Here is a 26,238-nt window from a genome sequence, read left to right on the forward strand (position 1 = left end):
AAAAGGAAGGAAATGTTGCCATTTGGAACAAATGGATAAATCGTGAGCATTAGGCTAAGCGAAATATATCAGAGAGAGAAAGACAAATACTCTGCGATCTCACTTATACATGGACCTACAAGGAAACCAAACTCTTAAAATAGATTGGTGGTTGCCAGGGGTCGGGGGTGGGGTGGGGGAATGGGTGAAAGGGGACCAAAAGGTACAAACTTCCAGGTGTAAGATGATTAAGTACATGGTGTCTACAGCTAATACTGTTGTATATGGGGAAGTTGCTAAGAGACTAGCTCTTAAAAGTTCTCGCCACACACACACACACACACACACACAAGGTAACTGGGGGTGGTGGGTGTGTTAGCCTTATGGTAGTAATCATTCTGCAATATATACATATATCAAACCATCACATTATACTTGTTAAGTGTGACAATGATACATGTCAATTGTATTTCAATGGAACTGAAAAAAACATAATGGCTGAGAGCAGTTCTTAAAAAATAATAGCAAAATAATATTTACCAGACACCTTGACAGTCTTTAATATTATTATATGTCTAGGCCAGGGGTTGAATTTTTTTTGACTCAGTGTTTGAAATTTTTTGTTTTATCTTTTTTTTTTAAAAAGATTTTATTTATGTAAAGATTTTTGTTATTTATTTGACAGACAAAGATCACAAGTAGGCAGAGAGGCAGGCGGGGGAGGGGGGAAGCAGGCTTCCCGCTGAGCAGAGAGCCAGATGCGGTGCTCGATTCCAGGACCCCTGGGATCATGACCTGAACCCACTGAGCCACCCAGGGGCGCCAAAGATTTTATTTATTTATTTGAGACAGGGAGAAAGCACATGACTGAGCACACAAGAGTGGAGGGGAGGGGAGGGGCGGAGGAAGAGGGAGAAGTAGGTTCCCCATACAGGGGAGCCAGAAGTGGGGCTCTATCCTAGGACCCTGGGATCATGACCTGAGCAAGAGGTGGCAAACATTTAACTGAGCCACCCAGGCACCCCGATTTTATCATTTTTATACTAAAGTTTTTATTTAGAAATGAGTTTTAATGGATTTTCTCACATTTTTGTAATATATCTACACATGTATTTATAATTACGCATCTCACATTCTGGCAGCTTGTGATTTTACTGGGACACACTAGATACAAAAATTCTGTAATGTCAGTGTATGTCCACTAGAGGGTGCTCTGTACACAGTTAACAGCAATTAAGTGTGGGCAAGGGATCATTGCCAGCCACAGGTTTTTATCCTAAAAGATTAGTGACTTAATCACAAGTATTTGACTTTCATCATAGTTTTTCTTTTATTTCCACTCCAGAAATTCTGGACTGGACAAGACCTCAAAGGGAAAAAGAACAAAACACCTTGACTAAGAAAATGTAGTGTCTTGTCCTTTAGAAATGACTATAGCTAAACCATATAAAACAGGAGTTTTATTTAAAACTTTAAAATAGCAATACTCACACAGTTAAAATAAAAAAACTGAAGAAAGGGAATATATCATAAAGCATCCCTCCATCCTTTCTATATAAACTGTATTTATTCACCTTGTTTATCACATTTGTTTTGTTTCTGGTAATAATGTATTTGGGGGGCATGGCACATAAAGAACCCCCTCATTCTTGTTTGTGACTCCACAGCATTCCATTGCATGGGTATATCAAACTTCATTTTTCTAACTGGTAACCGTTGGTGACCATTTAGTTTTTGTTTTTGTTTTTGTTTTTGTTTTTTTCCCCAATCTCTGCTATTTCAAATACTACAGCAGTGACCAAGAAAGCCAAAGGTGCTTTTCCAGGCTATTACAGATCTGCAAGGACAGAGGCTTTTCTTGAGAGCCTCTCCAGATATAACCAGTCAGCACATCAGGAACGCCCTTAAATGTTCCAGAAAGCTTCTCAGCTGAATTTCCTCCCGGTCTCTGGCCTCTGAGCACCAAGTTGTGGTTACCACCTTCTTTCTGTTTTTGTCTGAGGACTTCCGCACCCCCATTTGCTCCTTATAGTTCAGATTCTCAGGTTGGTTTCTAGGCTTTTGATTTGGTGTGATGGTCTTTTCCCTATTACCCTGTTACCTCTTTTGATTTGAAACTTCCGCCGTCGCTTCTGTGGAAGGCTCCTCGCCGAAGATGGGCTTTCAGTGGGCCCGGGCTCTTTGTTATTAAAAAAAAAAAAAAAAAAAAAAAGGCGTTTCATTTTTTTAATGCAAGCAAGATAAAGAAGGTTACTGCTGCCTATCACCTTACCACCCAGAAATGCGGGGTAGACATCAGCACGTGGGTTTCCCATCTTCATATTGAATGTGGGAGTAGAATCATGTATGTGTTTGTGTGTGAAATCATTTATGTCTTCTCTGTATATAGTACCGATCCTACATTTTGCATTTTTTTAAAAGATTTTATTTATTTATTTGACAGAGAGCACAGAAGCTGGGGGTGGGGAGCGGCTGGCAGAGGGAGAGGAAGCCCCATGTGGGACTTGATCCTAGGACCCTGGGATCACAACCTGAGCTGAAGGCAGATGCTTAACCGATTGAGCCACCAGGCACCCCTGAATTTGATATTATAAATTTTATAGGCATATTCTCTTGCTCCTAAAAGTCTTTGTATACACTGTTTTAAATGGGTGATGTATTTGGATGAAACATAATTCACTTAATTTTGGGGGGTTATTATAAATGGAGCTGCTATGGACATCTTTATACACAGGATGTAAAGGACTTTGCTTGGCTCCTAGGCATCTCAGCTACCACTCTTTGCTGCCTTCTTTTCGGGACTATTCTTCCCCAATCTAGCACACCCCCCAAAATACCTGATTTTGACAAGGAAGACTGTTTTGAAAGTGAACTAGTGTTTCCTGCATTAAAGGGCTGGGGAGTAGTTTAACTTTTATTGTGTCCTCTTCAGTCCTGGGAGCTTTATGTGTGTTCTCGCATTTGATTCTCAGAATGACCTTGGCTGAAGTAGTTCCATGTTCTTATTTTATGGTCGAGGGAATTAAGATTCGGACAGAATGAGTAACTTGTTCAAGGTCACACAGCTAGTAGAGAGCAGAGCCAGGGTTTGAATCCTGGTATGCTTATCTCTAAAGCCTATATCCACTAGAGAGACTTTTTGTAATTAATTTGGATTTTAAAATAGTTTGGTTGAGGTCAAAGCAGTGGTGTACCGGTAAAATGGCTTTTTGGAACATAACAAAAAACTTGACTTGTAGTGTTTGCTGATTTCCGTGGTAAATACTCCCATCATAGCCGATGGTTTAATGATCCCCTATCGAAATTCCTGGGTATTTTACAATCAAGGCAAGTGCAGATGCGTGGTTCCTTCAGGGATCCTGTGGGCCAAAGGTTTAGTCATTTCCTCATCCAGAGTCCCGGGTTTTCTTCACTGAGTTCTGATTGGATAATTAAATAAAAATGAGGTCCTCATTTCTAAGTGAGGCAACTGTATATATCTACAAAGTCCTTCTAAAAATCAGATTTTCGTGGCATCTTTAAAGCTCTCAAAGATTCAGTTACACACAGGCAATGTATCTCCCCACCGCTGAGATTTATTTTTTGCACATGGCTCAGTGTTCGTGAGGGACTCTGGGAGTCCAGGCTTCCTCAGGGCACAGGAATCAAGATCAAAAGACAGGCTGGTGAGAAATTGTTAGGATGTGGTCAAAGATAAAAAGTTAATTCCCCGCGTCTGCGCTTTGTAGATTAAACTACCCTCGGACTATGTCATTAGAGCCTGCTACAAACACGGTTTTCATCGATGACGGAAATAGGTGGGTAGGGGAAATGTGCGGGAGTTATTCCTAGGACTTTCCGGCACTACCAGGAGGAAAACCACTTAAGAGAATCCAAATGATTTAACAGTCATAGAGTAAAGTGTTTCCATTCCCAACAGTGGTTTCAGGAAGGCAGTTGAATGCCCCAACATTTTCACCCACGGTCACCCTGTGACGCCCTGGTCACTATGCCCTAGTCATTAGTGGCCTGTTTCACATTGGGTCTGTGGCTGCCACGTGGGGATATTGGACTAGGAATCTCCAGAGGATATTACTGACTAGGACAGGGGATCTGGGAAGGATCCGTACTCTGGTGCGAGTGATTCTTTGCTGGCAGGAAGAGCAGAGTTGGGCGGCCATCTTTGGACATTACTCAGCCTTGGCTGAAGGACTTGCCGGGCATGGTCCAACGTGTAGGGAACTCGCCATCCTCAGACTGGGGCAGGAGGTGGTCCCACCGTGTGCAAAATTAACAAAGAATGATGGTCCTCTCATTCTGAGCAGCCACCTTATTAAGAGAGGGGTTCGGTGAAGTCCAGTTGGATTTTTATTTTAAGGCTATTTCCTCCCCACATGCTGGCACAGGCAATGGAGGCAGTCGTAGTCATTGGAAGCAAAGAAGAGCTGATTGTTTCCGCTGGGGGTGGTGTGGGTGAACTGAAGTTTGTCCCGTTTTACCTTCCTTATGTGGATCCAAAACCGTGTTGAAAAGCACAGCACCACCTTGCTGAGAGCACCTAGGCAGCTCTGTTCTTTCCAAATCCTTCTGTACATTGTCTGGGCTCCCACAGAGTTGACTCAGGATGACTGCAACCTGCTTAGCATCATCGTAAAGGGGTGGCTAATTAGCGACTGTTTTCTGGAAACTTCTGCCCACCTATTATACCCCCAATCTTGTTTTGTTTGTTTGTTTTGCTTGTTGTTTTAAGAGCTAGAAGTCAGGGTACAGTTGTAGGCATTGGCTCCAATACTCGAGTCTGGGACTTCATGGAGTGCATTTCTCACTTACTGTCTACCTCAGTGGTGTCTAAACTCTGCCTGGGAAGCTGAGCTCCAGCCGTACCTTGCTCCGTGAAGAACGAGTCCTTCTTCCCTGTGAGTAGCCTGCATGTCTGATTTCCTAGATCATAGAAAGGTGCGGCCGTGCCATTGACTTTATTGCTTTTGTCTGGCCACGAGAAGCATTCGCATCTGCTTCCCGAATGCCTTATTAGTGCTGAATCCCCAAATGGACTAATTCCTTCCCTTCTTCAAAAACACTATATTTTGATAGTAGAAAATGCAGAGGGCTGGGTGTGGTGCTCTGACAGAGGGGAACAATCAAGGCCTGATTTCTGCTTGTAGAGCGCGTAGTCCAGTTGAAAGGGACGTGTAATCATTTGGGGAATCAAATCTGCTCTGACTCTTGGCTCTCCGGCCCTTTTCATCATCTGGATGCCAGATAAAATACAGATGTTCTGAGCTAGGAGCACAGCACCAGACGACTTTCCTCTTGGCTTGCGCTGTCTCTTAACTGCCTGAATGCCAGACAAACCCGCGTTCAGCCTTTGGGTCCAGCTATAATTCACGGAAGATATCCCAGTCTGGAGTGAATGATTTTCTTCCCAGCTATGTCTCTGAAATTGGCCCGTGTTCTCCGTGTCCTTTGGCTGCTGGGTTTGTGATGGTCCCTGAGCTGCTTTTCCTTTAAGTCTCATATGTGCCACGGTCATGGTGGACGGTCGCCATGGATGTCCCTCCGTGGACCCAGCGAGAGCCTCTCTCCTGCCCCCAGCCCTTCGAAGTCGTATCCTGAGCAGACCTCCACTGTTGCTGTACTGAAATGACCTTTTTAATAAATCCTTGCCTCGAAATAAACGGAGCGCATCTCTTGTTTTCGTGAGCATCTCTTCATAGAATGTGAGTCAGATTTTTCCAGTAGGAAGAGGGTTTTGTGTTTTAACCCCTGGAGACACAGAGAGGTCATTGGAGCTTGCAACTACCTTGCAAGGAAGTCTGTGACTTTGGCTCCAGTGTGAGGAAGTCCATACGGAAGACGCAGGTAGGGATGAGCAGACACAAGCCTTTAGTGTTAGACAGCAAGCTCCCACACCCTCCCTCCTGCCCCCATCCAAACCCCCACTTTCCCCATCTGCAGCTGGAGGGGGACTTTTATTTTATTTTACTTGAGAGGCAGCATGAGCCCCTGGGGGAGGGGGAGGAAAAATCTCAAGCAGATTCCCCACTTAGCAGGGAGCTGGACTCTAGGCTCCATTTCCCAACATGGAGATCATGACCTGAGCCGAAATCGAGAGTCCATTGCTTAACTGAGAGAGCCGCCCAGGTGCCCCTGGAGGGGGACTTTTAAAAGGCAAGCTTGAATGATGCTAAGTTCTAAGCAGCAGCTGGAAAGATGGGTTGTCTCAGCTTAAGTTCTAATTCTTAAGGGTCATTCTTCCTTGTGTGACTGAAAAAGCCCACCTTTGCCAGTCTTTCTCCTTTGCCTTAGGTAGAAGCTATTCTGGAACTTTGAGACAATGGTCGTTGGGCCATTCTCCTCCATGACTCTGTTTACCTGCTCCGAGCTCTCCCCCACCAAACAGGAACTCACGGGCCACACCAACCATTAAGTTGCACTTCGGGTTTCCCTCCAAGTCAGACAGCCACCAACCACAGCCTCCTCCCCTCTCCGACTCCAAGCTTTGGTTCACAGTCGTGCCTTCATCTCATTCAGGATATCCCAAAGGCAAGGGTTAAAGAGGGAGGGAAGGAGACCGGCAGAGAAGGTGGCTGGACACCTGCTCTCTCTCTCTCTCGCTCCCGCACATACCATTCCCGAGTCTCCCTTCCACCTGGACCTGGGCCGGCCCCGCACACGTCCCCTGCCGCAGCTGCTGTCCTTCCCTGCAGCTGCTGCACTGCTGGTGTCCAAAGCCGGTGCAGGTCTCACAGGCCGGGTGGCAGCGCTCACACTGTCCCAGCTCTGGGTCGCCGTAGAAGCCAGGGCCACATCTCCTGACACAAGAGCCGTCTGCGGGAGAACACAGAGAGGGAGCATGGGGGTGGGTGCCTGGCGGGCTCTGCTGGGCGCCCTGTGCAAGGCTGGGTTCTAAACAGGCCAAGGGGAAACTCAGGAACATTCTTTGTTTGCATTTGTTTTTAAAGAAACCAAACTGGCATCAGCTTATTTCCACCAAGAAACATGTCTTCAATCCAACACGTCAGTCTGCTTTTAACCAAGCATGTAAGTTTGCTCCAGGGGTGAAGGGTGAAGGGCATTGAGTAAAGAACTTTGGATTCTCAGGGCCTTGGAGAAGCACGAATCAAACAAATCTCCGCGTAGAACCACGGAGGTCAGTGGGGGCTGATCCAGCAAAAATTCGGGAGCCTCTGGCCAGTAGTCCTTCCCCTGGAAGACCCTTAGAATGGTTCTTTCACAACCATCAGACCCAAACTGAAGACAAAAGGATCTTGTTGATCTTTACAGTGCTTAGGGATATATAGTGTGGATTAAGTCCCCAGGAAAGAGTCATGGTTGTGAATATTCTAGGTGATTCGTTCTAAGGCATTTACCTTCAATGTACCCCCCCCCTGCCCCCGTCACTCTTGCATCCATCAGCTTGGACATGTCGGACATGAATGAGCAACAGGCACTCTACTTCAGTAATAGAAGCAGATGGAAGTATTGCTAATACATTGCTAATGTTCATTTTCAAACCAAATTAAAATCCATCCTTGGACAAGAGGCACAGGAAGAGCGTGAAACCAGTCAAGCGAGTGCTCTCATTTCGGGTCGGGGGGGGCTCGGGAGCCTTGTCCTTCCTTTGTACCACCACTCAGGTGGTACCTGAGGCTTACCCAGGAGAAAGAAGCCCTCTTCACACCAGTAGCACTGACGCTGGTCACAGTTGCCACAGTTGGTCTCACATGCTTTGCATTCGGATTCTTCTCTGTAGGTCTTCTCAGGACAGGTCTTGTAGCAGTGCTGTTCAAACCTAGGTGGTAGGAGAGGAGGCAGAGTTTCCTCCATGAGGTACATTGACGTTGTTTCTCTTTACCACCAGAATTTCATATCCTGACATCTGTCTACATGTCATTTTTAACAGGTACAGATATTTGGGTGTCAAGGACAAAAGCTTGGTCTTTGTGTGCTCACCAAACACGTCATTGGCCACTTCCCTCTGGACCCCGAGGACCCAACATCAGGGCAGCTGTCAAGAGCAGGGGAGTAGGAAAGGGGTCCCAGTGTTTATGGAGTACTGATGGTGCGTGAAGTCCTCATTTTAGCCTCCATGCGATTCCCAGATGGTAGCTATTATGTCTTTAATTTCTAGATAGGGGAACTGAGTCTCGAGGTAACGGGCTCAGAATCCCATACATAGTCAAAGTCAGGCCTGGGATTTGAACATCTGTTCGTTCCGTCACATGGCAATGGGAAGGGGAGGTGACGTGGAGACCTCCCATCTCTGACTTGTAGAGCTGAATTGGAGAACTTTGGGAGTGTCTGTTAATCTGTGTTTCATTTACCCTAGTGCTCTGTGTCTCTCATTACCCAGGGAGTGATTCAGAGCTCACAAAGTACCTGGCTTCATCCTGGATTTTCTCACTCCCATTAAGGACATGGTCTCCACATGGACGTTTGGAAACAGCTCAGTGTTGAGTTCAAGTAACTTACCAAAATGTCTACTAGATTTTTTTTTTAATTATTTTGTTTTAAAAAGCTAGATTGTTAATATTAAGAATGAAGTGGCTTAGGTTTTATGTATTTATATTTTTAAGGATATTGTCCCTTCTCATTCTACAGTAGAATGTTGTATCTCATTTTTTTAAACTTATTTTTTTAATTTTAATTTTTATTTACATATTTATTTTTGAGAGAGACACAGCATGCACAAAGTGGGGGAGGAACAGAGTGAGAAGAACCCCCCCCAACCCCACTGCCCTACCCGCCCCAGCTGAGCAGGGAGCCCAATGTGATACTCTTGATCTCAGGACCTAGGGATCATGACCTGAGCCGAAGCAGACACTTAGCCCACTGAGCCAGTCAGCCACCCCAAATGTTGTATTCCAGACTCCACTGAATTAGGGGCCCGTTTGAAGGGGCTGACCTTTGCCCTCTGGTGAATTTCATAGCATCACCGAAGTATCCTCGGAAAGCTTTGTATTTCTTCATTAGCACCTTCTATGATACAATGTTTTATTCAATATCTTCAAAGTTACAAAACATTCTATAGGGTTATACTTGTGTGTTTCTGGAAACAAACATGGAGTCCTTTACCCCCAGGGGTACTGGGCTTGTTCCTTCCTGGATTTGTTTCTCCAAGGGTTTTATGGGACCCGCTCATCAGTGGCCAGCGGTGCGCAGGCGCGGCTCATCGGGCTGGCTACAAGGTGGAACAGGGTCGGGATAGGGGAAGCAGGTGCAGGTGGAGGGCTGCGCTGTCTTGTCAGCTTGAGGAAGGATGCACTTACACCAGAGAGACGCAGAGAATGAGGACCTAACAGGAGAATTCCTCACCTACGCCTTTTTTTTTTCCCCCTCACCCACTTCTGCATGGTGGTTATTTGAGTAAGTTCTCCTTCCTCGGTTCTTTGAGGAACATTCTGTGCCCCTGACCATGTGTCCTCACCAAAGAGTGTTTGCATGTCTGCTGTTCGTCTCTGCCCGGGGTGGTCTGTGGCGGGCTGTGTGGTGGGTAAAGGCCAGCTATGAACGTGCTGACAGATGGCTTTCTGCTCCTTTACTCGTCTGCTCTACCCTGCAGCAATCATGTCTGGGGCCTCTTCTCCGTCCCTCCTCCTCTGTTCATGGAGCAGTAATTTAAATCAGTGGGTCAGGAATGTGGAGACACAGACAGAGTTCGGATAGAGAGCATCAGGCTACTCTCCCAGAGTTGAATGAAAACAATAAGCTTAGGTAATGATAAGGCTAATTAATTCTTTGTGATAAGCTTCAGCTTTCTGGGCTCCCCTTTCCCTCCCAAGCTCCTGACCTCTCAGCATCTTTTCTACCCACGACCATCCCTCAAAGGTGCTAGAGGCGAAAGGCAGTGTGGTAACAGGAGGAACCAGCCCACTTAAGTTGCGGTGACCTGAACCTGGATGCCCTCCCCCCACCCCCGCGCCCCCGCTGGCTTGTGGTGTAGCGTGAGGAAACCCACAGCCTCTCTGACCTTCAGTCTCTTCCTCTGGAGAGTAACGTCAATCTCTTGTCCTGGCAAGAGAGTTTGTGGAAAGGTGAAGAGAAGAACTGGGGGTGGGTGAGGCCATCACCCGGTTCTTAGTGTCACAGGGAAGAATTACGTAGTTTATGTATTATCAGGGCCTTCTTTTTCTTCTCCCCTACCTTTGCTTTTCTTCCAAGATAGGAACCGTGTGCCCTAGGAGGCCAACTAAGAAAGGAAGGGGAGGTGACATGGAGACCTCCCGTCTTTGACTTGTAGTGTTGAATTGGAGAACTTTGGCAGTGTCTGTTAATCTGTGTTTCATTTACCCTAGTGCTCTGTGTCTCTCATTACCCAGGGAGTGATTCAGAGCTCACAAAGTACCTGGCTTCATCCTGGATTTTCTCACTCCCATTAAGGCCAAGGTCTCTATGCAGATGTTTGGAAATAGCTTGCTTGGGATCAGGTCTGTCATTAAGGTTTGTCCATGAACTGCAGGGTCTGAAAACTGGTAACCCATGGTGAGATTCCTAGACACCAGTGTCAGGTTGGGTGACTTCCAGGACCAAGAAAAAGAGGACCTCCTTTGGAGGCAAGAAAACAGCTGGGCTCTTATTGCTAAATCCAAAAATTGTTCATTAATAGCCTGACAGGGCACAATCGCTTCTGGCTGCCCCGCCTCTTTGCTTTAATCACTGGATTGAGGATTAAGTCAGTATTGCTTAAACTGCAGAAAAGTTAGTGCCATGAAAAAATAAATGCCAGACTTACATGTAATACCCCGTAGTGCATGATGTACAGGTTCCTGGATTATCTGGAAGAAAATTGTAATAATAAGACATACTAATTACCAAGAATTCATCATTTGGCAAATGGGCTCTGGAAAATTTGTGGCTTGAGACAAATACTGTTTTGGAGGTGTTTCATGAAAGGGAACCCCTGGAAATGACATTTCAACATTTTTAAAAAAAGATTTTATTTATTTATTTGACAGACAGAGATCACAAGTAGGCATTGAGGCAGGCAGAGAGAGAGGAAGGGAAGCAGGCTCCCCACCGAGAAGAGAGCCAGATGCGGGGCTCGATCCCAGGACCCTGAGATCATGACCTGAGCCAAAGGCAGAGGCTTTAGCTCACTGAGCCACCCAGGCGCCTCCAGATTATACCATTTTTAATTATAGCATGATGTATGCTGTGATTTAGTTTTCTCAAAGATAGTAGCCTAAGAGTCTCAGGAATGGTTGATTCTGATTTTCAAGAAGTAGAGTCCCAAGCTCTTTGGTCTTCAAACTGCGGCTTGAAAAGCATCCACATTAAGCCCCTCCTGGCCTTTACGGAGGGAGAGAGGCACCAAGCATGTCTACAAAGGCATATTTGGAAGGGGCAGCGGGCTCCTGACCTTGAATGGCAGGTTTTCCGTGAGCTACCCCAAATGCCGGCCAGTGTGAAGGAGTGTCTTCTGGGAGGCTCCTTTGAAATCTGGACAATTTTTTTCCCCCAATACAGAGTCTGCTTTGTTTTGGGTACTTCACAAACCTCTTGAAGATACTGTCCTGTTCTCATTAAGTACAGTGATTCAATGTGTCCCTGTTGGCTCTGAGAAGGACTTCATGAGAGCGCAAGGGCTTTGCGAGTCACTCAGTCAATTTCCTTTCCTCATAACCCTCCCTGAAAGATGCCGGTTCCCGGATCCAGTTGTTAAGGGAATTCTATGATTCCTGCTGGCTGGCGATTCTGGTGACTCACAGAGCGGCCTCCAACAAGGTGTCTGTCCTACTCCAGTTCTGTTCTCGTCATTCTGAGAGGAGATGGACAAACAACCGCTCCTCTTGAGAATGTTCCTCTCGTGCATGAGGATCGTTATGTGACCTTTAACTTTATTTAAATGAAACAAAATTTTGTCCTTTGAACTTTGTGCACAGCCTTCCTTTCTCATCTACTCTAGGCTCTATTTTGGTTTTCACAAAGTCTGCCCCCTTGCTCAGGTCGTTAGCCAGGTGTTCATCCTGGGCTCTCCGAGGGGTGTTGCAAGACAACACGACGGTGTATTACACATTATGTGGCTGATGCCTTACACCAAAAGTTATTGTGGAAAAATTTCTGTAAGAGGCTCTGCCATTTAATCAGACATTGACAGAACCTTCTGGAAATAGCCTCATGATGATGCAGTGGACAGGGTACTGGCCTGGGAACTGGGCTATCTGTTTCTAGTTTGGGGTTTTAACCCTGGCTTAACCGCCTTGTGAACTTGCATGAATGTTGCTCTGCCTTCTGGGTTCTGATTTCTGCAGGTGTAAAATGATGTGGTTGGAGAAGGTGGTTGCTAAGACTCTTCAAAAGGTAAAAATTCTGAAACCGAGTCTGGCAGGGATTGGCAAGGTATGACCCACTCTTGGGCCGGATTCAGCCGTGCCCTGCCGCAGGAGGCGTTGAACAAGAGTCAAGACAACCAAGGACAGAGCCAGACCCTTCTGCAGGAGGCCAGGATATGCTCACAGTAGGGAAATGGTTTTTGTGTCTGTTGTGTGGGGACACGGTTTGTTACAGGGCGACCAGACCGGAGCTGAACAGGGAAATGAACCATAAAGTAGGCTAGTTGCATGATAGAAGGAATCTGAAACTAGAGGTGCCTTGAGAAAGAAAAGCTCACGGAAATTCTTAGAACTTTTGCAGATGGGCCTTTATGTCTCCACAGGCTATTTTAAGGGGGTGTGCAAAGGCCCTGGAGAACACTAGGGCTTCCATTGGATAAGTTTATTTCCTGCTGTGCCTCTGTGTTCGCATCTGTATCCTTTTCCGTTCTGTTCCTAAATAAGCGGCTACTACTTAGCTCATGTTGGGCGGCTTACTTTTCCCTGCCTGCCTCTGATGAACATATTTGACTCTGACAGTTTTGCTAATTTGGCCAGGGCTGGGGAAATTCTAATCCTGTTCTCTAACGTTCTGGCCATCCCTCCCATCTAGGAATTTAATGAGTTCGCTCTCTGCTCCCTTAAGCAGGTCAGTGATGAAAATGTTAAACAGAAGCAAGCCTCAGAAATGTGCGTACCAATGTAGTCTTGAGTCCGGGACCTTTCCAGCCCAGATGCACAGCGAATTTGGTACCTTTACAGTAGTTTGCATAAATGAATAATGCATAGAACAGGAAATATGTCTTAGAACAGCTTATGAATGCCCATTAGTCTTTCTCATTATTACTGGTTATTCTGAAGAATAAGAATTATTTTTAAAAATTTCCACCCCAGAAGATCCACAAGTCAGACATAAGCTAAATGGATTTAGCTTGACCACTGAGAGGCAGCTGTTTTGGGATTAAGGAAAGGTAACGATCGCAAACCTAGAAGTTGACTCTAAGTCAAGTTGGCATTTGAATGGTAAGGAGGGTTGGCTTAAGGAGAAAGGTGAATTTTCCAGGCTCTTCCAGTGTGTGTGTGTGTGTGTGTGTGTGAGTGTGTGTGTGTGTTGTGTGTGTTGGCGCTTCGGGGTAGAAGAGTCCAAACAAGCTAGAATTGTAGAGTTCTGTCTCAAAAGGTGGTGTTCCAAGTGGGGTGTTTAAATGGAACTGCTTACTTGGTGTTGTTAAACTTTAGAGCTGAGAGAACATAGTTCGAGAGGACATGGGGCAAGACCAGTCAGAATTCAGAGACAGCCTCACACATTTGGAAAAAAAAAAAACAAAAACCTTCAGAAACAGTTACTGGTTTCTGGCGGTGGCTCACATTCCCCCCAAGGAGTAGGTGTGTGAAGATGCCTCGGCAAGATGACGGGACAGCCTGTCTTTCTTCAGGAAACCCATGTCTATCGTCTCCTTTCTGTGGGGTGGGGTGGGCGGGACCACGGTGTCCCCTCTGTCTTTGTGATCCTCTGTGTCACTTTTCCATGGTTTCCTTAGTTTTATCAGAGCTGGGGCTCATGAGAAACTCACTCTTGTCATGGAGGTGTTGACGGCTGCCTTCAGTGGACACCTGACATTCTGCGCTGTTATTCTGTTCTTAGTAATTCCTATAGCCTTCACCATTGCATGTGGATGGATCAGGCCACATTAGGGGTTATGGACATGTAACTTACAAAACGCACCAGAAAAGACAGATTTTTAAGCCTGAAATGGAACCAAATTTTCAACATATGTAGAGAAAAAGAATTTGTTGTTTATGGTTAACATAAACTTGGAGTCATACAATTAAAGATACAGATAAGCTAAAATGACTCTAATTTGCTTTTTCTAAAATCTTACTGTATGTTTACTTTTCATCTGAAGGAGACAAAAGACTTGGTTTTTTAAAGAATAATGCTTTATCATATAATAATCTAGATCAGCCAGAATTAGCCAGGGATCAGGTATATTGTTAAAGCAGAATGGCCTCTTTGCAAAACCATGGGGGAAAGGTTAATGTCAGAGTGGTATATCTTTCAAGATTCATTTTTAGGTTTCTAGAACTTTCTTCCATACCCCAGGCCTCCCTCTACCATTGCCTGTTGAAACTGATCTGTTCTATGGTCCTTTACTGCACAGACCTACTAGTTACTGCCTAGGGTGCTAGACTAACAGGCAGGTTAAACTTGGGAGGCTCCTGGGTTCTCCCCTACCTCAGTCCCTCCTCGGCGCTGACTCATTAGGCTCCTTTTGCTTTGACCTCTTAGGCCACATCCATTAAATGTTCCATAAAGCAGCAGCTGCTTTATTGTAATTCATCACGCCCTGGGTGCTGGCTTTTCCCACGACTTCAACCTTCTGGCTCATTTACCTTCCCAGTTCCAATCACCTATATTTTAGGCTCAACCAGATTTGGGGCTATATATGCTTTCCCAGTGCTTCCCAACTTAGGCAGAGTATTGCCCCTTCTTTATAGGTTTCTAGCCCCAAATATTCTATAAGCTCCCTAATTACAGAATATAAAGTAGCAATGTCCATACTGTTACGATTCATCACCCCATGGGTTTGAAAATTTAGTACGTGCCTGCAATGCATGTATGTGTGTGTGTGAATTATTTATGTGTGCTAGTGCATGAACGTTTTACATTTTAAAAATATATAGTAGAAAGATAAGTAGAAAATTTGATAATAAAATGATTGCAAATGAAAGTTCTATCTTTTTCTCCAGGCCAGTGGGTCGTCTTGCATACTTCTTTTGGGAGACGAGTAACTTAAGCCATACCAAACACAATGCCAGCTCTGAGGTTATAAATTCATATACTAACTTTCCAGAAATATGTTTTATATTTGATTGCTTAAAGTTGTAACTGGAAGGACTGGTTCTCTGATGGGCTCACACATCTGCATGTATATAAGGACTTCCTGTGCTTAGCTTCCAGCCCTTCTATATTTATAGACAAACTTTATGATTTTAATTAACTTGTTTACCTGGCATTTTGGGGGGGGTGTCAGCAAATAAGTTAAAATATAGATATTAATGAACGCATTGGAATGATATGGCTTGATTCCATTTTTCTCATCCTTCCATGACCCTCTATAGCTCTAGTATGTTAATGTGTTCCCCGGAGAAAACTTTCTGGATTGAAATAACCAGTGATCATGTCGCTAAGAAAGACAACGTGAAAGTTCATCTGGTATGAATATGGTACATTCATACACTGGAATTTTAATGACATGGAAACATTTTCATGACAGGCTATGTGAATAGGGAAGGTAATCCATATCTAGATATGTATATATTATGTATGCATATCGATCTGTATGTACAGAGAGGACTATCAAAAATCAGAAGAAAAAGCTAGCATGTTATAGTAGTTATTCCTGACTTTATTTATGTGTATATGTACATATTTCCGTATTAATAAATGTGTGCTATGGACTTAGTTAGAAAAAAAAATTCTATTAAGGAAAGAATGTGCACACTCAGGTTATGAGCTCCAAGCATCATTTTGTGCCACACATCTGGAAATGGGCTTCTCCACAGACCCTTCTTCCCAAAGACCTGGTCTTTTGGTCACACTCTTCATTTCCTCTCGCTTTTCTGCATGCTTCCGATTTCTCATCTTTCCATTTTGTTTCTTAGCAATTCCTAATGCTCCATCACCAGGGCAAGACTTCCACGGGGCTTGGTTAAAACCATGGCAGATGTTTATACAAACTCCTTTTTAAAAATTCACTTTTAATTTGAAATATTTTTCTGATAGGATTCCGTAAAGGAGGCAGATGACTAGGAAATGAGCTTATTCTTGGCTCTGCCCCAAGACTTGCCAACTGGATGAGGCACTGTCATTGGGCCAAGCGCTCTTAAGCAATTCTTTTTATGGGCATCCATGGCCTTGTTGGAATGTCAGTAGAATGTCCATCCCCTACTGAGATGTACTACTGTTCCCTTGAGGGGAGAGACAATATTACAAGCAGCCAATACTTAAATTGTTTGGGGAGTTAATTAAGCACGTTGTCAATAATGCATATTTCCCAGAGTAAATATGTACTAGTTATTGGATGACGCCGTACAAATCTGTAAGAGAGACACTGACAGTCTTCATTCCACACAAAAATAATGACTGGGTAAGAGATTTATAGGCCCACAGAGTGCAACTAGTTAGAGGCCCCAAAGGGCACTAAAAAGTATGTAATTCAGATAGGCCTTGTACTCAGAACTGCTTCAAGTAATTAACACTCACATACAGAACAGACCCTTTGACCAGCTTTGCCAAAACAGAAGATTTTTCTGGAAGGTTCAATGGTGCTAGGATACAAAGTACTTGGTGAGGGAGACTGTTGATGATTTTCAATCATTTTGTCCTCCCCGGTGTCCAAGGACAATGAATAAATATTTGAATTGGCAATAATCTAAATAGTACAGCTGACAATGGGGCACAACCCCCTGGAGGGACACAGTAGTAGAGAGACCAGAATAAATAATCTAAAATCATTGTCTACAAATGTTGGCTAAAAAGAGGGCTTGGTTCTCTATTGGGCTCTAGTCTTTACCAAGTCCTTTGGTTCCAACAATGGAATATCCTAATAGGAAAGCTGTTTCTGGATTCCCATTCTTTTCTCAACCAACTAACAGGTGGAGGTGACGGCTGAATTACACAGCTGAGTGCCTATGAGGATTGCTCACTACAGCTCTTTGTTCACTCATTCCTTCATTCTGGAGCTTATATTTTGGAGGGAAAATAGACAAAAGAAGGAAAATTAGATAATTATCATAATGTAAATAAGATGCAAATCTTCAATAAATGCATGAAACAGCTACTGAAATTCAAGCTCCATGAGGACAGGTCGTTTCATTTTGTTTTCCTGTACCTTGGTACCATGAGTATTTGCCTCGCCCATAACAGAAGCTCCAAAAATACACATGAATGAAGAAGAAAAACATATAAATAAGTACAGAAAATCAGATAAAGCCTTAGAGAGTGATGAGATGAGAATGGCAATGAGAGGTCTTGATTTAGATAGCTTGTTGGAGAGAGGGCTTTTCAGGAATTGACCTTTGAGTGGAAATGGGAATGGTAACAAGGAGATAGCCATATGGGTTCTGAGGGCAGTGTTTCAGACAGAGGCTAAGAAAGCTTCATCTGTTCAAGGAACATGGAAAATGTCAGTGGGGCTACAGTGGATAAAGAGAGGGAGAGTCAGGAGATAAGGCTAAAGTCACAGGTAGGGTCAGATCAAATATCATCTTATAGGCCAGGCTTAAGAGTTTACATTCAACCTAAAAGTAATGAGGAACATTATAAAAAATATCCGATGTGATCTGAATGTCTTAAAATGATCACCGTGGGTGCTGCATGGAAAATGACTTCTTTAACTCTGGAAATGGTTATATCCATTAAATCTTGCAAAACTCAGATTCCATGTAACACATTTGAGAAACACTCTTTTAAGGAATATACTGCAGGAGAAATGGTTAGGCGTAAACTCAGACGATGGCTGCAGTAATGAAGATAAATCAGATTTGAGAGCAACTAAAAAGATAAAAATTGAGAAGATCAGATGATATGATGTGGGAGGTGAGGAAGTGGGATGGCTCCCTGGCTCTGGCTTGAGTACTTGGGTGGATGGAAAGGAGGAACAGTCAACAGGCGGATGGGTGTAGGAGCAATGAACAAATACTTAGCTGATGCTGTAGGAAGGTCCATACTGCTGCTTTGGTGATTATGATGAGTATATACAGATAAGAAAGGCAATCCCCGCCCTCAAGGAATTTGTTGAGGAGACAGTAATTAGCAAAGCTAATTAGAGAAGAAACCACAGTGTGGCAAATTACAAAATAGATAAACCTCTAATCTAGTATACCACAGAAATATTTGCTTGGGGCCTGAAAGAAACCAAGTTATGATTCTCTTTCTCTCTTACCACTTAATTAGCCTTTATCTCTCTTTTTGAATAGAAAAATTCGGAGCATTTTTATTATAGTTAAGGTTGCCAGATAAAATGTAAGACTGAAATGGGAACCAAAGGTCTATAGTTTCTCTGTAAGGATGAATGAAGAATAAAATTGTCTGGAGAAGGGGACAGCAAAAAACATCATCCTTGACATTGAGTAGATTAAAAACTAACAACCAAACTTCTCTAAGAATCTATAACTATAACCTGGATCTCACCTGGGCTATCTGAATTCATGTTATCTGTGTGTTTGGGAACATCTCAAAAGGTAAATTCAATTTAAAGTAGTCCTAAGTAGATAGCATCCCAAGGCAATTGGTGGCAGCAAATGCAAATTCTCCCTAGAGAAATGTAATCTCAACTCTGATCACAAAGTATTTTCACAGGTAAATTTTAAAGGAAATTGGTCACAGTTTAAAGGCAAGGAAATTAGGCACTCTGAGAGAAAGTTGGCAGAAATAACAGGCATCAGAATCAGACCCACAGAGACCACTAATCTTGAAATGATCTGACACAGATTATAAAAATAACAAATGTTTAATATTTTTAAAAGATTTTATTTATTTGAGATAGTGAAAGAGAAAACACTGGGGGGCAGAGAGAGAGGGAGAAGCAGATTCCCCATGAGAAGGGAGCCTGACATGGGGCTTGATCCTAGGACCCTGTGATCATGACCTGAGCTGAAGGAAGATGCTTAACCAACTGAGCCATCCAGGTGCCCCAAACATTTAATATTTTTAAGGAAACAAAGGAATATCTTGAAAACAGAAAAGTAACCAGTTTGGAAAAGAAGCAAATATAACCTTTATTAGTGGAAGACATAAAAATTCAAAATTAAAACTGAATGGACACATTAAACAATTGATTAGGCACAGCAGAAGGAGAATCAGTGGTCTCAAAGATAAATACAAAGAAAAGATAGAAAATTCAGAGAGACAAAAAGGTAGAAAACAGGAAAGAGCAGTAAGAGACCAGGAAGTTAGGATGGGAAGACTTAACATATGTCAAAGTTCCAAAAAGAAATAATAGAATAGGGAAGAGGTGTATTTAAGAAAAAGAAAGAAAGAAAGAAAAAAAGAATGGCTGAGAATTTTCCAGAATTATTAAAAGATACCAATCATTGGTCCCAAGAACTAACCATATGTATTATTAAACATACATTAAACATACATAAGCATAAACATATATATTATTATTTTTTAATCTATAAGAAGATTGATCATAGTGAAATAGCAGAATAACCAAAAATAAACCAGACAGCTCTTAGGCTGTGGAGAAGGATAAAGAGGCCTAGTCATAGTATGTAAGAAGGAAAATACTGTGAGAAGAGGACTTGGAAATTTGTTGTATCAAGCAGCATCAGTCATTTCAAAAGGACACTAAAACAGTGGCAGAAAGTTCTTCAGAATTCTGAGGAAGGACCTGAAATCATAAAATATAAGAGCCAGAAGGGAACTTAGACTTAGGCTTAGCTTAGATGTCATAAGAATATGAAGTATTTTAAAAAAGATTTTATTTATTTGAGAGAGAGAGTGAAGGAGAGCATGAGTGTTGGGGAAGGGGCAGAGGGAGAAGGAGAGGCAGACTCCCCACTAAACAGGAAGCCCAATGTGGGGCTCAATCTCAGGGATCATGACCTGAGCCTGGGAGAACATGACCTGGGCTGAAGGGAGACGCTAAACTGACTGAGCCACCCAGTCACCCATATTTGTTTCTTTTGAGTCCTATAGTTCTTCTGGAAGAATCCATGTTTTCTTGTTTTGCTTTGTTTGAGCTTCTGGTAAACTTTGTGTTGCCGCTGCAGCTCTGGTCATGTTGGGGTATGGTAAATGGTGAGTGATCTGCCATGGTCAGGAAATATATCTTACTCATCTCAGCAGCTCTAGTCCTATGTGTTATGCCTGCACGCTATGGTTTCTTTCACAAATATATTTTGAATCCGACTATTTGCTAGGGCTAAAGTGATGACTAATTCCTACTACAATAGGGCGCTCAGGGTATATGGAGGAATGCAGCAAGGCAAAGAATATTCCCACGAAAGCTATATAGCGTTACTGATGGGATTGGGAACTACTGATTAAGAAGAAATACGGTGATACCTAAACCAGGATTTTATGGGGAGCAGAGTGCAGTTGCAGAATGGTTCCTTAAGGAAATGAAGGTTTAGTGAACTTGAAAAATGAGTTTGAGGGAGAGAGAGTAAATTCTTTCCATCTGGGAAGAACTGAAATCAGAGAGAACTAAATCTCTGGGCATGATTCCTCTAGTAAAAGGGCTCATGAGATACCCCCTTGAAGCAACCCAGAGGGAGGGACAAGATCTTGTCAGAATACAGCATGGTTGCCCTGACCTTAAAAACACACAGGAATTAAAATAAAGGAATAGGAAAGATACAAAGTGGGTTGCCAAGGGTTTAGGGTAGCTAGAGTAATGAGGAAGCAAGAGGAAACAGGGAAGGGAAGACAGAAAAGATAAGAAGCTGGGTTATGAAGAAGCTTCTATGCCATGCTTGGGAGGACAGACTTTGCCCAGAATCATGAGAAATCACTTAGATTTGTAGATGGTTGTAAATGTTCAGATTTAAATTTTAGAAAGAACATGGTAATAGTGGCATAGAGAATGGATTTCAAGAGTGAAAGAGAAGAAAAAGACCAGAGGAGATCAGTGAGAAGATGATTGCATTATCCAGGTAAGCTATGTGGGTGGCCTCAAGTGTAGCAGTGGAGATGGGTCCAAGGGGACAGAAGGGAAAATATGTGAGAAGTGGAAATGACTTGGTGACTATTGAGGGTTCAGTTATGTCCCCCAAAACAGTATGTTCAAGTCCTAACCTCTGGTAGCCATGAATGTGACCTTACCTGGTAATAGGGTCTTTGCAGGTATAATGAAGTTAAGATGAGGTCACACTGGATTGGGGGTGGGGTGACTAAATCCAATGACTGATGTCCATAGAAGAAGGTCGTATGAAGACAGACACATAGACACAGAAGGAAGATGTAATGAGACCATCAGGACAGAGATTGGAGTGATGCAGCCACAAGCCGAAGAATGCCTGGGCTTGCTGGAAACCACCAGAAGCTAGGCAGAGGTGGGGAAGGATCCTCCCTCAGAGCCTCCAGAAGCAATCAATCCTGCTGACTCCGTGAGTGTGGACTTCTGACCTCTGGAACACCAAGAAATAGATGTATGTTTATTGTTTCAAGCCACTTTGGGGTACTTTGTTACTAGAGCCTTGGGAAACTAATATAGTGATACAACAAATATTTTACAAACAGCATTTCCCCCTCTGTTTCTGTTTGGATTCTTGAAATACTGGAAAAATAACTACCATTCCTTTCTCATTCACCTACTTCTGGATTCTGGAAATCAAGATGGCAGAGAAGTAGGAGACCTTAGTTTCGTCTGGTCCCAGGAACTCAGCTAGATAGCCCTCTCATTCACCTGCTTCTTTTTAATGGAAAGAGGAATGCTTTATTTTCCATGATTCGTGAATTTGAGAGAAGGAACTTTCCATGCCTGAGTGAGGTGGCAAGTTTGTTGCAGGGCAGGGAGGGCAGGGAGGGTTCGGAAGCTCACTGTTCAGAGATTGAATTCACCATTTTAGCTTCATAAGTACTCAAGTCGATACTTTGATCTTTTTCTCTATGTGCCAGCCTGCCCCCCCTCCTTTCCCTGTCTTAGTGCTCATTGGTTCTCAGTCTTGGAAAGAGTTATTTTTTTAACAAGCCCAGAGGGAGAGGGAGAAATGGAGTTTCCTAGAATTTTGGCTTGAGCAGCTGATGATGCTATATTCTGAGCTGTATCACTTAGGAGTCAGGAGTGTTGAAGACACAGGTGGGAGATGACAACATGTAGCATATGTTTTCTGACCTGACAGTGGTCCCACTTCCTCATGTTAAGGATGAGTAAGCTGAGCCCTCGGGGACCTCAGTCCCTTGTCCATGGTCCTACAGAACAAATGCAGATTTGGAAACTTCCATTCCTTTGAACTCCAAATGATTTCTTAGTCTCCTCCACACTGTGTCTAGTTAAGATTACATATCCTTGCTTAAAATATGTATACACCCTCTCTAAAAGACCATATTATGCAGCCTTGCCATGCTACTCAAGTCAATTGACCCCTCTACTGGTTAGTACAAGCCTCATCACATCATCAGCGAAAGTCTATCGAGGCCATGGGCCTGGGACACTTAGCTGGGCTTTGCACCAACCGTTTACCCAAATCATTCAATTAAGAGCCTTCCACAGCCTACAGAAAGGGGTCCCCAGGATATTTTATCATTACATTTTTCATTTCAAGACCTTGCTTGGAATCTCCAATCTACTCTGGATATTCTGCCAAAGTTGAACAGCCTGGAGCAAAACAGAACAATGCTTTGGTCCTGAAATAAGTGTCCAGGGCAGCGGGAGCCAAGCTGGAGAAGGCAAAGAGACTCGGCGTGCAGTCCCACCGAAGTCATATTTTTTATTACTTCTCCATTTAGACAACAAGAGAAGGTTACAGAAAGCCTAACCCTTCATTTCCTGACTCTGCTTAGGTGCATTTCACATTCTCAGCATCCAAGGAAACTCCAGTGAAACATATTGTTAGGAGAAAGGAAAGCCAAGACAACAAACATTTGTCTCCCTTGCTGCCTAAACAGAAACAAAACTGCTGAAAAACAATTTATTCTCCAACAGACATATTTTCTGGTCATTGCTTTTTGCCCAAATTGCTGGTTTGTGTAAGCAAACTCAGGCTTGTGTAAGCAAGTCCTGTTATCTGGGGAAACAAACAAACACAGCCCCATCCTCTGTGATATGCTTTTACAGGGGGGAAGAGAAAACAGCCTCTTACATTTTTTAAAAAAGATATTTTTAAAGACTCTGACTATTCATCATCAGGACTATTTTCAAGAGGAGATGTTTTCTTTTGTGTATCTTCTAGTTACTATGGCAACTGGATTACTTTTTACTCATTAATCAGGAGACACCAACCAGAGAATCTCTCTTTCCCCCTAGATTTGGAGACTGCCTCTGATACTACCTTTTTAAAACTTCACAGATGTTGGAAATCGTTGTCTTCAAAAATGTTTCCCTTGATCTGAGAGTTTCACTATGTTTGGTGCGTTCCTCACCGCTCTATGTTTTCTCTCCTATGTGATTGGATGGCTTCTCTGGACCACGAGGTGTGTTTCGATCACTCCTTTCTCTTCTGTGTTTTCCCTTCTAACTGCTGTGGGGGAGGGGAGTTGCTGAGTCTCCAGAGTCAGGGGGTAGATTCTACAGAACCCTTCCTCTTCCTCTTCCTTACACACACCATTGCCCGGAAGGGCTGCTTTACTGTTAAAGATTGCCTTTTGTTTCCTTTCATTGTTCTTCCTCTTTCTCCTTCTCAAAAGTCAGCAGTCCCATCTGGATTTTCATTAGTAACACTTGGAGCTGCTGAAACAGTGATGAATGATGAACACAATTTGTAATCATTTGAGGGCCCAAGGGACCCAGTGACCATCTTTCCCATAGTCCATATGCCCTTCTGAATACTTGGTTTGCATGCCAGTTGTTGGATGACTCCAAACATCATATAAAATAAGAAAGAAGGACCTGGTGGATCTTCTGCCTGTAGGCCAGAAGCTGCTAACTGGTTTGCAGAAATGTTTTGTTGGCAAGCACAACGTTGACCCATACCTGATTCAAAGAAGTCAGAAGACTTCTCATGGAAGTCTGGATACTTGAGGCTCTGCCTGCAGCACTTGGTGGGCTGAGTTATAGATGGCTTCTGGATGGGTATCCCCTGTGGCGTTGAATCCCTGGCTGGCCTCAGTAGGTATTTGAATTTAGGACCCTTGATGTTGTTCAATTTCCACCTCCTCCCATTTTTTTTTTTTCTTTCTAAACAGATTTTGAGATCTAGGGTTTTTAGGACTTGACCAAAACCAAAAAATCTTTAGTGGTAGCTCGAAAACTAAATCCAATTTACTGACCACTAGTCTGGTGTTTTAAGTTCTCTGAAGATGAAGACTATGTTTTATGGCTTCTTTGTCTCCTGCAGAATGGAGTACACACTCAGTACTCAGGAAATATGCTTTCTACTAAGACCCAGGACTGGACAGACCCACACAGGTGAATGTTATACCAACTTCTGTCATTACGAGCTTTTTGAAAAACACCCTGTGTGTTACTTCAAATAAGAAGGGCATTAATTTTAGGGATAGAGAAACATATTGCCAAGTGCAGAGTGTGCGTGTGGGGGGGATGGGTTAGGCAAGAAGAAGGGAGAGACCCTCAGAGTACATTCTCCACAAGTCGCAGCTTTTCAAGATGCTTCAAATGGAGTAGACTGATCTGAGGGCTAGAAATTAAGACCAAGATGGAAGAATGTTGGAAGCAGTACTATGAGCCCAACACTGATTTACCTAGAAGGCAGTGAAACATTAGAAACATTTTTATGTTCCTTGCCCTCCTCCAAGTAATAAATGGCACGTGTCCTTGTCTCCAGCACAAAGGGACTCTATCCACCCCTCCAGTCCCATGTTAGAACAATGCTACGCCTGTGGTGTAAGCGTGTATGTGTGTGTACCCATAAGCATGTACGTAGGTTTGGTGAGGGTGGGCAATAAATTACTGGGAAAAAGGTAATACTCTTCAAATTTTTGAGAGCCCTTTCTCCTAGTAGCCATTCTCAAAGAGAACAAAAGATCAATAAACAAATCCTGGTGGTTTTGATGCTGCCGGAAGGAAAGCAAAAAGTTGGCCATAAAAGAGAACTCAGGCGGTGGTAATACTTAATCTAAACAATTCGTGGGGAAATGAAGCCATTATTATAATAAAAATAAAAGCTTGGCACCTGCCAGTGAGGCAGGCCACCACTGAGACATTATGTCTGGGGGGTTCGGGCTCGCAGGGCTGGAAACGCTCTACCGGGGCGTCTACAATGGTCTTCCCACAGGAGCTTTGTCCTGACAGAGAAAAGATTCCTCGAAACAGCCCAACACCCAGTCCCTGCAAAGCCAAGCTCTTCTTCCTAATGAACCTCATGTGACCACTTGAACAGCATTCCAGCGGCACTTGGGTCTGAAAACAAGAGAGATTTCACAGTATGATTAATTCTACACAATAACACAAGTAACAAGCAGGTTGACGATTATCTGTCAAATTTGGGGAGCTCTCGGTCCCACCATGAAATAACTTAGATTGGCTGTGTATCTCGTCTGATTCTTCGGATAATTGTTGGCTCCATCTTTCCTTTCTTTCACATTTTATGGGTGTGATTGTTCGGCGGAACTCCTCTATTTTTCTTCTCCGTGGAGAGGAACCCCCGAGGACCAGTCTGCAGGGGCCACTTAGAATAAGAGCTCCATTTGGTCAGGCTGACCACAAAGCAGACGCTCCATAGATTCTGTCCCCAAGGCCATTGTTCTTGCTGTCATTTTGCAGCCCTGCAGGGGCCCTCCATTCATATTGGCAGGTGATAAGCTATTTTCAAGGCACGGGTAATCATCGTAATTCAGCATTTTTCCTTATTAGCCTCCACTGAATGGAGAAAGTGCACGGAAGCTGCTCGTCTGTGCTGTTTTTTTTCTCTAGGTTTAGAGCTTTTATGCTCCAGATGGGCTACGTTGTTCAGCCAAAGGGATGCAATGAAAGAGGGTCTCCCAATTTTTCTAATAGTCACCAATTACACGGATGAGCACGCTGTGGGTTTCTTTCTTCGCCGGGAGAGAAGCCACCAACCTTGTAGAAGAGCCGCGGTCATTTTCATTCCTGGTTCTTGAGACGCTATTGAACGAGACATTATCAAATGCTAGATGTGCACGTGGGTGCCTAAGTGCGGGAGTGTTCATTGCGGGTGATGAGGCAATTTTCCCAAGCACTGACACGTTTTGGGAATCTCTGGCATGTTCTAAAAATTTCGGCACTGATGGTAGGGAGACTGGCATGACCACAGGAGACTTAAACGCTCACATACTTTGGTTACGTGAATAGAGGAGAATGGGATTCAGTTTCTA

General features: G+C 43.6%; 1 protein-coding gene across 2 annotated transcripts in view; it reads right to left on the bottom strand.

Annotated features, from left to right (window-relative positions):
• The window catches only part of PCSK5 (proprotein convertase subtilisin/kexin type 5), a 447,741-nt gene that overhangs the window by 38,125 nt on the left and 383,378 nt on the right, over positions 1–26,238 (bottom strand). The window contains exons 25-28 of one of the 2 annotated variants that reach the window (XM_059411830.1): positions 10,694–10,736; positions 7,617–7,753; positions 6,589–6,789; positions 2,081–2,158 (exon numbers count right to left, since the gene is read on the bottom strand). In XM_059411830.1, the coding sequence (XP_059267813.1) occupies positions 2,081–2,158; positions 6,589–6,789; positions 7,617–7,753; positions 10,694–10,736 (459 nt within the window). The remainder of the gene's footprint in view (positions 1–2,080; positions 2,159–6,588; positions 6,790–7,616; positions 7,754–10,693; positions 10,737–26,238) is intronic. The other variant, XM_059411831.1, reaches the window with a different exon arrangement.

Source organism: Mustela nigripes, chromosome 9 (genome assembly GCF_022355385.1).
Source record: "Mustela nigripes isolate SB6536 chromosome 9, MUSNIG.SB6536, whole genome shotgun sequence".
Lineage (NCBI taxonomy): Eukaryota > Metazoa > Chordata > Mammalia > Carnivora > Mustelidae > Mustela > Mustela nigripes.